The sequence below is a fragment of the Tinamus guttatus genome, unplaced genomic scaffold, assembly GCF_059628265.1.
Source record: "Tinamus guttatus ecotype Peru unplaced genomic scaffold, ASM5962826v1 Tinamus_guttatus_pri_ptg000927l, whole genome shotgun sequence".
Lineage (NCBI taxonomy): Eukaryota > Metazoa > Chordata > Aves > Tinamiformes > Tinamidae > Tinamus > Tinamus guttatus.
In genome coordinates, this window is record NW_028289461.1 from 567003 (window position 1) to 580923 (window position 13921).

General features: G+C 51.2%; 1 protein-coding gene across 1 annotated transcript; it reads left to right on the plus strand.

The window, feature by feature from the left end:
• Nucleotides 1-380: 380 nt before the first annotated feature.
• Nucleotides 381-13225, plus strand: LOC104580291 (coagulation factor X). Its single transcript, XM_088538122.1, has 9 exons — nucleotides 381-385; nucleotides 427-530; nucleotides 6813-6973; nucleotides 8560-8584; nucleotides 8654-8767; nucleotides 8970-9104; nucleotides 9549-10132; nucleotides 10806-10923; nucleotides 12600-13225. The coding sequence occupies exons 1-9, from the start codon at nucleotides 381-383 to the stop codon at nucleotides 13178-13180; spliced, it is 1827 nt and encodes a 608-aa protein (XP_088394248.1). The 3' UTR covers nucleotides 13181-13225.
• The last annotated feature ends 696 nt before the right edge of the window (nucleotides 13226-13921 follow it).

Consider the following 13921-nt stretch of genomic DNA (forward strand, 5'->3'; position numbering starts at 1 on the left):
ATCCTTTGTTTTTGGAAGATGACACAAATAGCAGAAATTCAAGTACTACTATCAACCCCTGGCAAAAGTATTTAACCGGTGAAAATAATATAAAGAAGTACAAACTTCTCTCTCACTATTTACTGCCAGGTGTGTGGCGGGACATTTCCTAAGGGAAATCCTAGCACACAGTCTTCCGAAGTGAGGCCGCCGCCTCCGCGGGGAGCTGCCGTGGCCTTCGCAGCCGGCGCTGCCGGGGCTGCCCGCATTGCCCGCGCGCTGCCCTGCGCCTGCACTGGGGCTGGATCGAAGGGAAACGAGATCAAAATGAACCCAGTCCAATTTGCTCTCTTCCTGCTGTCTTTTACCCTGTCTGCTTGACCCATGTGGCCTTAGTGACAATGCAGTGATTTCTCCCTCCTTCTCCCCCCGAAGGTGAGCAGAGAGCAACCAGAGGAGTCCGAGCGCCCTGAAATGGAGAGGTTCCTCCCTTGCGGTGCTTCTGCTACTGATGAGCTCCTTGGACAGCAGCTCTCTGGTTTCGTTCTCAGGTGGGTGCTTCTGAATGACGTCTGTTAAATACACGGTTGTCTTGCAGTGAGCAGCTTGGTGGTCAAACTGGAACCACCTTTTTTTTCTGAACACAACTCGTAAGAGTTGAAGAACTTCCTGTAATGCACAAGGAAGAAATGAACGTTCACTTACATTTTGGGCAGAAATAACCATTCGTAGCTTCCTTCTTAGACCACCGTCCTGTTGACAACTCTTCTTTTTGCAATACTGGAAGCAAAATTCAAGTTGCTTTTTCAAGGCCATGTTTTCAAATGTAGGAAACTAAATTTAGGCATTTGGGGCATATGTTTGGACTTACGTTAATTTTGCTACTACTATACAAGTTTTGGAAATAAGAGAGCTTTACAACAGCGTGCAGGAAGCCAAGGGCTGGCATGGCAGCCTTGCAGAGGAAGAGGAATAGAAGAGGGCGGAGCGACATCACGAACCAGAAGGCTTTTCAATAGGCAGGACCTCTGTCTGGTGGTACCTTGAGTAGGCATTGCCTTAAAGATGACCTCAGAAATCAAGAACTGATGATGGGCAATTCACTGATGTGAGTGAAGGATGTTTCCCCCTTACCAGGCAGCAGGATCTGTCCAGAGCTCTTCTCAGCTTACTGTGAGCTGTTTCTCATTGCCTAGAAGTGAAGCAATTTATTATTGTAGAATTCAGTAACTGATAAGGATACTTGTCCTGCAACTGCAAAGAAATGTTGGCTTTATGGTCCATCTGCAAAACTGGATTCTTTGCCCAAAGGGGTTGACTTCTGTCTAGGACACTGAACTGAGGAGGAAAGCGGAGCACTGTTAAGTGACTGATGTATTTTTAGGAAGTTGGGTCTGATTCACAAAAGGACTTTTGTCTCTCAACACTTCTGAGCAGTTTGTTTTCACAAGCTTTGTTTCAAGTGGAAGGGCTTGGGATGTAGGGCTGGTCTGCTGGAAATCCAACAAAAAGGCCAAAATCTACTTCTCCAAATGGTGTACTAGGGCTCCATGCAGCTTCTGTGCATTAATATCCAGAGGTGTTGGTGAGGTCACGTTGTACATCCATGGATCCAGAGATGGGCTGAGAGGGATGGGACAGAAGCTGCGTTGCTCCCAGGTCGGTCTGGAGCAGCCCAGGGCCCTGCTACATCTCAAGTGTCATTAAAAACTTGGGGGACAACTGAATGAGACCTGCTCCGTCTCTTCAGGAATGTGCCTGTTCCTTCTCCTTTAGCACCTACTGGCTGCCAGGCTCTGGGGGTGCTTTTTTCAGCCAGCGACGTGTGTCGAGGCCTCACTGGAAGTAGAAGCGGCAGCATCGTGAGTCTGTACGTTAGTGTTGTGTTCCCTCTTCTGGTCACTCCTCCTGAACTTACAGACACTGCAGTGGGAGGGCAGATTGCTGAGTGAAGCCAGAGAGAGCTGTAGGAAACGGGACAAATAGGACACTCATTTTCTTCTTCTCAGAAGCAGTGTCTGTCTTACAGTGGCTACCTGCAGTGGGTCTCCATGTGAATGTCGAGGAAAGGCTGGATGCAGCTTCAATACTCTAAAGTCAAAAAATACGATTCAAGCACTAGTCTGTAAGTCTTTCCAAAGGTTGTTCTTTCTAAATACGGTGGGTCCCATTGGAGCCAAGCATCCCAATTCTGCACAACAGGCGTGTGAGTGTGGAGCTCCCCGACCACAGGAACTGAGCTGCTCTCTGCCACCTCTTCCCAGGACACAGCCAGTGCTACTGGGTCTGTGACAGCCACAGCTTGAGCACAGTGTCACTGACCTCGGGATTTTCTCCCATCTTCCCCTACCAGGTACCCCTATCCAACAGGCACAAAGCCCTGGAGGATGAAGGGCAGTCATTGGATGGTGAAGGCGAGAGTCCCTCTCCTCCAAAAACATTAACACGGTCAGAAAGACCAACCGCCCATATTGTGTGAGCGCCTGCAGAAGGAAAAACCGGCAGGTTATAGTCGTGGGGGATTCCTCAATACAGGGAACACAGGGTCATCCAATATTTAGAAGGGGCGCTCCTCTAAGGGAAGTCTGCTGCCTTCCTGAGGCCCGGGTTAAGCACATCACCAGGAAACATCCCAGCATGGTTCAACCCATGGACTACTAATTGTTTCTGGTCCTACACGCGGGAGGAGAGGAAGTGGCAACATGTAGTCCGAGGGCAATCAAAAGGGAGTCAGGGAATTGGATCGGATAATCAGGAACTTGGGTGTGCAGATCATTCTCTATTCTTCCCAGTGCTGGCAGCAGTCCATCAACACGTGGCTCCGTGGCTGGTGTCATCACCACAACTTTGGTTTTTTTGGCAATAGGAAGCCTTACATGGCACTAGGCATGATGGCATCTGATGAGATTCATCTTTCTCAAAGGAGGAAGAGAGTCCTTGGTCATGAGGGTTCATCAAGAGGACTTTAAACTAGATTTGAGGTGGGATGGGGGTTATCATCAGGGAAGCTGGTGATAAGGTAGGGAATGGCCTGTCATGCCACTCACAGCGGCCTAACTCCAGAGCCAGCGAAGGATCCCTGAAGCCTAGAGAGGGAAAACAGCAAAACAGGAGAGCTACTGAAGGTCCTAGCTACTTGGCCCTAGGGACAAGAGAAGAAGCTTGGAGAGAGGAAGACTCGCCCTGGGTAGAGGAAGATTGGGTCAGAGAGCACCTAAGGAAACTCGATACCCACAAATCCATGGGCCCTGATGGGATGCACCCCAGAGTGCTGTGGGAGCTGGCAGAGGTCATAGCTAAGCCACTCTCCATCATCTTTGAAAGATCCTGGAGAACCGGGGAGGTGCCGGAGGACTGGAAGAAGGCCAATGTCACGCCAGTCTTCAAAAAAGGCAAGAAGGAGGACCCAGGCAACTACAGGCCAGTCAGCCTCACCTCCGTCCCCGGAAAAGTGATGGAACGCCTCATGCTGGCCATTGTCTCCAGGCACATGGAGGACAAGAAGGTGCTCAGGAGTAGTCAGCATGGATTCACCAAGGGGAAATCTTGCTTGACTAACCTGATAGCCTTCTATGATGGAATCACCATCTGGATAGATGAGGGGAGAGTGGTGGATGTCGTCTATCTCGACTTCACCAAGGCTTTTGGCACCGTCCCTCACAGCATCCTCCTGGGCAAGCTCCGGAAGTGTGGGATAGATGAGTGCACAGTGAGGTGGATTAGGAACTGGCTGGATGGCAGAGCTCAGAGGGTGCGGATCAGCGGTGCCGAGTCTAGTTGGAGGCCTGTAGCTAGTGGGGTCCCCCAGGGGTCAGTCCTTGGTCCAGTCCGGTTCAATTTGTTCATCAATGACCTGGATGAAGGCACGGAGTGCTCCCTCAGCAAGTTCGCTGATGACACAAAACTGGGAGGAGTAGCCGATACTCCAGAGGGCTGCGCTGCCATCCAGAGGGACCTGGACAGACTGGACGACTGGGCAGTGAGAAACCTCATGAAATTCAACAAGGCAAAATGCAAAGTCCTGCACCAGGGGAGGAATAACCCCAGACACCAGTACAGGCTGGGGACTGACCTTCTGGAGAGCAGCTCTGCAGAGAGGGACCTGGGCGTCATGGTGGATGACAAGTTGACCATGAGGCAGCAGTGTGCTCTTGTAGCCAAGAAGGCCAATGGGATCCTGTGGTGTGTTAAGAAGATCGTCTCCAGCAGGTCAAGGGAGGTGATCCTGCCCCTCTACTCAGCCCTGGTGAGGCCACATCTGGAGTATTGTGTCCAGTTCTGGGCTCCACAGTACAAGAGGGATGTGGAGCTGCTGGAGAGAGTCCAGCGCAGGGCTACGAGAATGGTCAGGGACCTGGAACATCTGCCCTATGAGGAGGGGCTGAGGGAGCTGGGCCTGTTCAGCCTGGAGAATAGAAGGCTGAGAGGGGACCTGAGCAGTATCTATAAGTACCTCAAGGGAGGGAGTGCAGGGGATGGTGCTGGCCTCTTTCAGTGGTGGCCACCGGCAGATCTAGAGGAAATGGCCACAAACTGAAACACCAAAAATTCCACAGGAACTTAAGGAACATTTTCTTAACAGTGAGGGTGACAGAGCACTGGAACAGGCTGCCCCTAGAGGTTGTGGAGTCTCCTTCTCTGGAGATCTTCAAACCCGCTTGGATGCAGTCCTGTGCCATGTGCTCTAGGCGACCCTGCGTGTGCAGGGGGTTGGACTGGATGACCTCTGGAGGTGCCTTCCAACATTAAGCATTCTATGATTCTATGAAGGTTACATAGTCGTGTTACAGCTGTCCCAGCTAGAGAGAGAGAGAGACACACGTTGGGTGCCCAAGTCAAATGCCTCTACGTAAACGCATGCAGCGTGGGGAATAAACAAGGGGAACTGGAGATGCATGTGCGTTTGCAGGGCCATGATCTCAATGCAGTTACTGAGACGTGGTGGGACAGCTCTCATGACTGGAACGTGGCCATGGATGGCTTTAGGCTTTTCAGGAAGGACAGGACAGGAAGGTGAGATGGTGGAGTTGCTCTTTACCTGAGAGAGCCACTGGAATGTATGGAGCTCAGCACAGGGGAGGATGAAGCGCGGGGCGCTGTGGGTGAGCCAACAAGGGTGACACGGTCATGGGAGTTTACTACAGGCCTCCTGATCAGGGAGAGGAAGTGGATGAGGCCTTCTACAGGCAGCTGCAAGAAGCCTCACAATCCCAGGCCCTGGTCCTTATGGGGGGCCTCAACCACCCTGGTGTCTTCTGGGGTGACCACACAGCTGGGAACAGGCAGTCCAGGAGGTGCCTGCAGGACACTGCAGATGATAACTTCTTGATGCAGGTGGCTGATAAGCCAACAAGGGGAGGGCACTGCTAGACCTGATACTAACAAACAGAGATGGTTTAGTGGGAAATACAATAGGAAATCTCTGGAACTGTGGACTGGTCAAGTGGACAGTGAGGTGGAGTGAGGACTGGCTGGATGGCAGAGCCCAGAGGGTGGTGATAAATGGGGCCCAGTCTGGTTGGAAGCCTGTGGCCAGTGGTGTCCTCAGGGGTCAGTACTGGCCCGGTGCTCTTCAACTTGTTCATCAGTGACTTGGACGAGGGCACAGAGGGCACCCTCAGCAAGTTTGCGGGCGATACCAAACTGGGAGGAGTGGCCGACACTCCCGAGGGTTGAGCTGCCATTCAGAGTGACGTGGACAGGATGAAGAGTTGAGCAGAGAGGAACCTCCTGAGGTTCAACAAGGACAAGGGCAGGGCCCTGCACCTGGGCAGGAATAACCCCAGGCACCAGCACAGATTAGGGGTTGACCTGCTGGAGAGCAGCTCCATGGAGAGGGATTTGGGAGTCCAAGTTCCCCATGAGGCAGCAACGTGCCCTCGTGGCCAAGAAGGCCAATGGGCTCCTGGCTGCAGCAGCAGGAGCGTTGCCAGCGGGCGAGGGAGGGGATCCTGCCCCTCTGCCCAGCTCTGGGGAGGCACCTGGAGCATTGGGGGCAGTTCTGGGCTCCCCAGGACAAGAGGGACCTGGAGCTGCTAGAGAGGGGCCAGCGCAGAGTGACAGAGATGATGGAAGGACTGGAGCAGCCATCGTATGAGGAAAGACTGAGCGAGCTGGGCCTGGTTAGCCTGGAGAAGAGAAGGCTGAGAGGAGACTGGATCAACATGTGCAAGTACCTGAGGGGTGATTGTAGGGAGGATGGGGCCAGGCTCTTCTCAGTGGTGGCCAGTGTTAGGACAAGGGGTAACGGGTGTAAGTTGAACCCCAGGCAGTTCCACCTCCATGTGAGGAAGAACTTCTTTCCTGTCAGGGTGCCAGAGCCCTGGCACAGGCTGCCCAGAGAGGCTGTGGAGGCTCCTTCTGTGGAGATCTTCAAATCCACCTGGATGCCATGTGTGATATTTTTGTGGATAGTCGTAGCTTCTTATGTTTCATAGAAGAAAGCAATCTAAGGATATTCAGTATTATTATAGGATATTCAGTATTGTTTCACACAGGATATTCAGTATTATTTCACACAGTAAATTTTTACTGTGCAGGTTGCTGGCATTCAAAAAACAAAAAGTCCTCTAGTTCAAAATGATGAATTTTGAGGTTTTTTTTTTTTTTTTTTTTTTTTGTAAGTAAGTGAATTAGCCTGTTTATCAACTAAAATAATTAACGTAGTAATGCCTTTCGTTGGAACACAGACTGTTTTCCATTTTCCACTGAGTGGCTTAAATATATTTTTCTCCCCTCTTCTTTATTTGTCCAACTGAATGCATACCTGACTGTTACTGTAATGGTGGTTAGTCCTCCAATGTGACTAACTAACTGGTCAATTTTGTTTCTAGTGTTTATGGGGAAAGATAAAGCCCATGAGGTACTGAAAGTCCACAAACGTGCCAACTATTTTCTGGAAGAGATTCGCACAGGGAACCTGGAGAGAGAGTGCATTGAGGAGCAATGTTCTTTTGAGGAGGCCAAGGAGATTTTCCAGTCGCAGGAGAAAACGGTGAAAAACTTTTTATTTTAAGGAAAAAAAAAAAGTTTAAACAGTCTCTAAGATCCAAGGCATTGCTCTCAACCAGGAGTTCCACAGACTGATAAGGCATACACTCTACCTTAAAAAGTGATTTATCCATAGCAAAAATATTCTGCTCTTTTTAGTCGTGTTTTTACTTTACTTAGTTTGGTTTTGGTGGAATATGAGTATATCAGCTATCAATCAGAAGTCCTGGTCAACAGGGGGAGGTCCCAGATGGCTGGAGACTGGCCAGTGTGATGCCCATCTACAGGAAGGGTCAGATGGAGGATCTGGGGAACAACAGGCCTGTCAACCTGGCCTCGATATCAGGGAACGTCATGGAGCAGATCATCTTGAGGGCAATCATGCAGCCTGTGTGCAACAGCCAGGGGATCAGGTCCAGCCAATGGGGGTCCAGGAAAGGCAGGCCCTGCCTCACCAACCCGATCTCCTTCTATGACCAGGTGACCTGCCTCAAGGTGAGGGAAAGACTGTGGCCCTCGAATACTGTGCTCAGTTTTGGGCCCTTCACTTCAAGAAGGACATTGAGATGCTGGAGTGTGTCCAGAGAAGCGCAACGAGGCTGATGAAGGGGCTAGAGCAGAGACCTTCTGAGGCAGCTGGGTTACTTACTTCATCTAGAGGAGCCCTTATCACTCTCTACAAGTACCTGAAAGGAGGCTGTAGGGAGGTGGGGGGGGGGGTTGATCTCTTTTCCAGAATAACTACGGATAGGACAAGAGGAAACGGCCTCCAGTTGCTCCAGGGGAGGTTCAGGTTAAACATTAGGAAGAATTTCTGCAGGGAAGGAGTGGTCAAGCCTTGGAACAGGCTGCCCAGGGGAGCGGTGGAGTCACCGTCCCTGGCGGTGTTCAAGTCACGGTGTACATGAGGGACGCACCTAGGGACATGGTTTAGCAGGCAGGTGTTGAGGGACTTATGGTTGGACTTGATGATCTTGAAGGTCTTTTCCAAGCATAATAATTCCATAATTCTATCAATCAAGACAGATATCCCTGATGAACTTGCCGTGCGGATGTGTTCAATATAATAATACTGCCTTATGCTGGGATTGCATGATCATGCATATGACAGTTCTGAAAAGTTTCTGCTTAGGCAGAAATATTAGTCAAACAAAAGGTCTTAGGTCTTTCAAGGTTAGGAAGAGCAGAACAGGGGTTTGGGGAGGGCTGCAATTTTAAATCTAGGTGTCTAATTTCTGTTTTACTCTCCCCAAGTCACTGCAGGTAGCGCAGGAACAGAGAGGGCTCTTCAGAGCAGAGTGCTCAGCGTTGAGGTGCCTCACGCTTGTGCTGTGCACCCCTTACTGCCTGGAGCATTTGGGAAATCTAGTCATGCCATTTATTTATATTCCAATACACACCAGTTTACACAGTCTTTGTCTGGGCCATGGTGCCCACCAAAATGTGCTGTGTGGTGATGAACAGGAGATTTGCTTCATGGGGCTAACCAAAATTAAATTTATCTGCACCCTAGTAAATTCATTTCTTTTAAAACGTTCAGTAACCAGTACATGCTTACTGACTGTGTTCATTTGTGATTTCTTCTTGCAGCTGGAGTTCTGGTTCCATTACAAAGGTAGGTGAAAGCCTAAAGCTAGGCTTCTCCCAAGTCTTCAGAATGGAATTATCCTATCCTTCCTATTAGGTTTAAATCCATGCAATACAAATCCCTGCAAGAATGGTGGAGTCTGCAAAATAAGGCACTACACCTACTTCTGCATCTGCCCACCCAACTTTGGCGGTGATACCTGTGAAAGAGGTGAGTACAGGAATGGAAATCATGGTGGTTTTCTAGAATGCTAAGTAAGTGATTAATTCTCTTCCCATGTGACATTACTGCAGGCTTTTTTCCCTTACACTGTGTCATAATTGCTTTCCTACAATGACAATTGTAGATGCTGTTAGTGCTAGGGTGTCCATTCCTGGCAATCACCAAGGGCCTGTATCTGTTTCCGTTGCAGAAAAGCAGCAGTGCTGGTATAAGAACGGCGGCTGCTGGCACTACTGCCAAGACACTGAAAGCGCCTTGGAGGTGGCGTGTTCCTGCGCGCAGGATTACGCCCTGCACGAGGATGGGAAGAGGTGTGTGCAGGCAGGTGAGGCGCGGCGGCTTCTTGTGGGGCTCGCGCACATGGGGAGAAGCAGCTTAAGTTTTACACACCTGAGCGGCTGCCGGGCACAGGAGCGGCAGTGCCCACTCTGGGAGCACAGGTGGCTACACAGACTTAGATCAACTTATAATTGAGTCACACTTCAGTTCTAAGAGCAGAGGGGCTTGACCTCATCCCACGTCGCTTGGACCCTTGCGTTACCGCACCCTGTCGGCACGGGCAAGCACGCTGCGGGGGCTCTGCCAGCGGCCGAGGGTGCCGCGCGCGAGACATCACTAGGGCAGTGTCTTTGCTGGGCTCTGCGGTACCACATTTGAAGCTCATTGCTGACAGGGAAAGGGGGGAAAAAAAAAAAAATTCTAAAGCCAGCAATGCACTGTACAGTGCACCCTAGGCTCAACGCTCCTCCTCTATTCCCTCTCCCCCCAGCATCTTTTCCATGTGGCCTCATTAAAGGCAGACGGGCTTTGGAGCAAGAGCCTCTGGGGCGGAAAATGGTTCCGAGAAGCCTGCAGGAGCTGGAGAACAATAACGTCACTGAGGGGAGCAGGAGCGTGGAGGGCAGCATTGGTGCCCTCGGCGGGATGGAGGCCTTAGAGAACACTGTTGAGCAAAGCAAGCGCACGGAGGGCGCCGCAGGGCCCAACGAGGTGGGAGAAGCCGCTTCCAGCTGCAACGGGACGAGGGTGGACGCTGCTGAACAGACCACTCTGGAGGACAGTGCTGCCTGGCAGGAGCCGGGTGCCAACGTGACTGGGAGAGGCTTGAGCAGGTGGCGGGAGCAGCCGGTGGGCGCTGCCAGGCAGAGCGCAACAACTGGAGCTGCCGCAGGGCGTCGTGAGCTGGTGGGAGCTGCGGCCAGGCACACCGGCGGCACCGGGCAGCACGAACGCGGCAGGGAGGCCAAGCCGCCCAGGGCGCCACCTGCACAGCTGCCCGGCCCCAGCGCGGGGCATGGGGACACCCGTGTCGCCGGAGGGATGTTTTGTCCGCGGGGGCAGTGCCCCTGGCAGGTACTGTGCCCCGGCCCTGCCGCCCCTTCCCAGCTCTGCTCCTGCTCCCTGCTGCATTCTGGTATGAGGGGGCAGAGTTAGGGCTGCAGCTAGACCAGGAAAAGGGTGTATTGGGTTTTGGTTTTTTTCCAGAAATCGTTTTACACAGGATTAAGGCCATCTGGCCTATGTAAAACATGCTATTTCTCTAGTCCCTGCACCAGGGTAAGACTCCGAAGTGCTAAGGATGCTTTCTCATGGGATTTTTTTTCTCCATTTTTTTTTTTCTTCTTTTAACCTCAGTAATGGCAGAGCTATGCAGCTCTTTAACTTTTAGGGAGTATTTCTCGCATTAATGAGCATTTTTTTCCCCTCCCATCCCTCAAATTGGAAAGATCATTTAAGATCATAGATTTAAAGATTATGGATTTTTTTTTTCTAGGGAAACAAGTATGTGCAGTGCTTTAGTTCTGTTCCTGTTTGACTTTGCCAAGCTCTGAGTCCGCTCCACTGTCACCCTTTTCTCATCACCTCACAGGATGACCTTCTTATGCACCATCATCTTTGGTTGTTGCAATGCAGTGATTGTGTCTAAAACTCAGGTTATTTTCAAGATACCTGCACCAGACCACAGATAAGCGGAGGGCAAACATACCTGCTCGTAACACCCCCCTCTCCCTGTTCTTTCATACAGGTTTTGATCCGCAATAGCAGAGATGAGGGTTTCTGTGGAGGGAGTTTAATCAGTAGTCGCTGGGTCGTCACTGCTGCTCATTGCCTTGATCTTGTCAGACCGCACCACGTCACTGTAGGTGAGGACAGCTCTTACACTGTTTCTTTTTTAATAACAGTTTCTTATTTAAAATACTCTCCCTTGTCCATTTACACAGTAATGCTAAGAAATAAGCAGACACATCCACCTAGATTCCGATTATAAAACACTCTTCTTCTATTTCTTGAGCAACACCTAGTGTAAAAGGGCTCTGGCTGCTGCTGTCTTTCCCCAAGGTGCAGGGCAGGGGTTCCTCTCCGGTCTCCCCTCTCTACTTGCTCACGGGACAGGGCTGGCCATCCACCCTGAAGCTTGTTCTGCTTTTTCATCACCTTTAATTCCAGGCTGCTGCAGTCAGAGGCTGCAGCTGCTGTGGAGCAGAAAGCCCCTTACCAGGCAGCGTGGGGGCTCCTGGGGGAGGAAGCCCTTGAAACGCGAATGGGGCAACGGATATGGCTGCATGCTTGAAACATGGGGCAAGGGAAAGCAGGGAAGAGGAGGAAATGGACTGTAACACGGAGAACTTGAAACTAGTCTTCAGCCTTGACAGGGGCTGCATATTACTGCTACTTCCAGGTTCCTGGGAAGGGGGAACCTGGCCCCATGCATTCTTAGACAAGCTGTTCAGAATGCAGCGCTTCCCTGCGACAGCACACAGGACAGCGCACATCTCTGCACCCAGGAACGCACAATCGGCGTGGGGGGCGATTCGTCCACTCAGCAACTTTCTTTTATTGGTCCCTTAGAAAGAAAAGGGATGAGCCTGATGGGCAGGATTAGAGCTGCAGCCTTAGACAGCATTTTTACAGCTTGAGATTTATTTTCATCTGTGCCTTGAGGTCCAGCTAGAATCATAGAATGCTTAGGATTGGAAGGGACCTCTAGAGATCATCTAGTCCAACCCCCATGCATACGCAGGGACACCTAGAGCACGTGGCACAGGACTGCATCCAAGCGGGTTTTGAAGATCTCCAGAGAAGGAGACTCCACAACCTCTCTGGGCAGCCTGTTCCAGTGCTCTGTCACCCTCACTGTTAAGAAATTTTTCCTTAAGTTCCTATGGAATTTTTGGTGTTTCAGTTTCCGGCCATTTCCTCTAGTCCTATCAGTGGCCACCACTGAAAAGAGACCATCACCGTCCTCTGCACTCCCTCCCTTGAGGTACTTATATACACTGATTAGATCCCCTCTCAGCCTTCTCCTCTCCAGGCTGAACAGGCCCAGCTCCCTCAGCCTCTCCTCATAGGGCAGATGTTCCAGGCCCCTGATCATCCTTGTAACCCTGCGCTGGACTCTCTCCAGCAGCTCCACATCCCTCTTGTACTGTGGGGCCCAGAACTGGACACAATACTCCAGATGTGGCCTCACCAGGGCTGAGTAGAGGGGCAGGATCACCTCCCTCGACCTGCTGGAGATGCTCTTCTTAATGCAGCCCAGGATTCCATTGGCCTTCTTGGCCACGAGGGCACACTGCTGCCTCATGGTCAACTTGTCATCCACCATGACACCCAGGTCTTTCTCCGCAGAGCTGCTCTCCAGAAGGTCGGTCCCCAGCCTGTACTGGTGTCTGGGGTTATTCCTCCCCAGGTGCAGGACCTTGCACTTGGCCTTGTGAGGTGAAAGATCAAAGCACTGATTCACACATACCTTCCTTCTTCCTGCTGAAAACCCTGTACGAGTTATTTACAGTTCCTTAACATCTTGTCACGCGTACAGGAGACTTTGACAAGTACCAAAGAGAAATGGGAGAACAGAAGCTCGGCGTGGAGCGGAGCTGGACTCACCCGCACTACGACTCCAATACCTACAACAGCGACATCGCCCTGCTGTACCTGAGCAGCGAGGTGACGCTCGACGAGTTCGCCCTGCCCCTGTGCCTGCCAAGCCGCGGCCTCGCGGCGCTGCTCACTGAGGAGGGCAGGGTGGGCACCGTGAGCGGCTGGGGGGCCACGCACGAGCGCGGCGCCACCATGCGCTTCCTCATGAGGGTGCGGGTGCCCGTGGTGAGCATGGAGCGCTGCCAGCGCGCCATGGACAGGCTGGTCACCGACAACATGTTCTGCGCCGGCTACGAGACGCAGGCCGAGGACGCCTGCAAGGGCGACAGCGGCGGCCCCTTTGCTGTGCCTTACCACAACACCTGGTTTCTCCTGGGCATCGTCAGCTGGGGTGAGGGCTGCGCTCAGCAAGGGAAATACGGGGTGTACACGCGCGTAGCCAACTACATTCCCTGGATCAAAGAGGTTGTCGAAAGCGTATCAGATTCTGGAAAGATTTTACATCAACTATATTCCTAAGACCATTTCTAAAAACAGGGAAAATGCTGTTGTAACTGCTTTCAGTCTGAGACACTCTGCGGGGCCTGGGAACCACACTTACCCTCAGAGAAGTTCTTGAGCCTGTAGTTCCTGTGCTTCCCTTAACTAACTGCTGGATTTCCATTGAAGTATTAGTGAGGAAAATACTTGTGTACAATAAAAAACTATTTTAATTGTAATTGCTTTTCGATGTACAGATCCAACTGGAAAGATACTCGCAGAGATTATTTTTTTCCTCTCTGTTCTCAAGCCCTTGCTCACATCACAAAAATATTCTAGCAGCCCTACACGTCAATTAACCAGTCACATTTTGGGTAGTCTTGTCCCTCCTCTAGCTGCGAAGCAAAATTCAGTTTACTAAATGGAAATGTTTTCAGATACTGAAAGTCTGAGTAACATCTTGAATTACAGACTGCACTGGCTAAAAGTGCTAGGAGGGGGGAATGGGAACTTCCAGCTGCAGCTAAAGAAACAGAAAAGGAGGGTTTCTCCATTCGCCGTTGAAGGGTTTTGCCTCTTTTATCGGGAAGGAGCACTGCTCCCCTCTTACCTACAGGAAGCGTTTTAGCTCGACACCTCTGCAGCTTTTAGCAGGAGGCTGCCTGATCTCCTCTGGAGCTCCACAGCATGGACTGGCAAAAGGAGTCCTCAGCGTGGGAGAGGAGCAGCATTTCTGACACCAAATCCAACACAGGCAGCTCTCCAAATGTTGAGCAACTC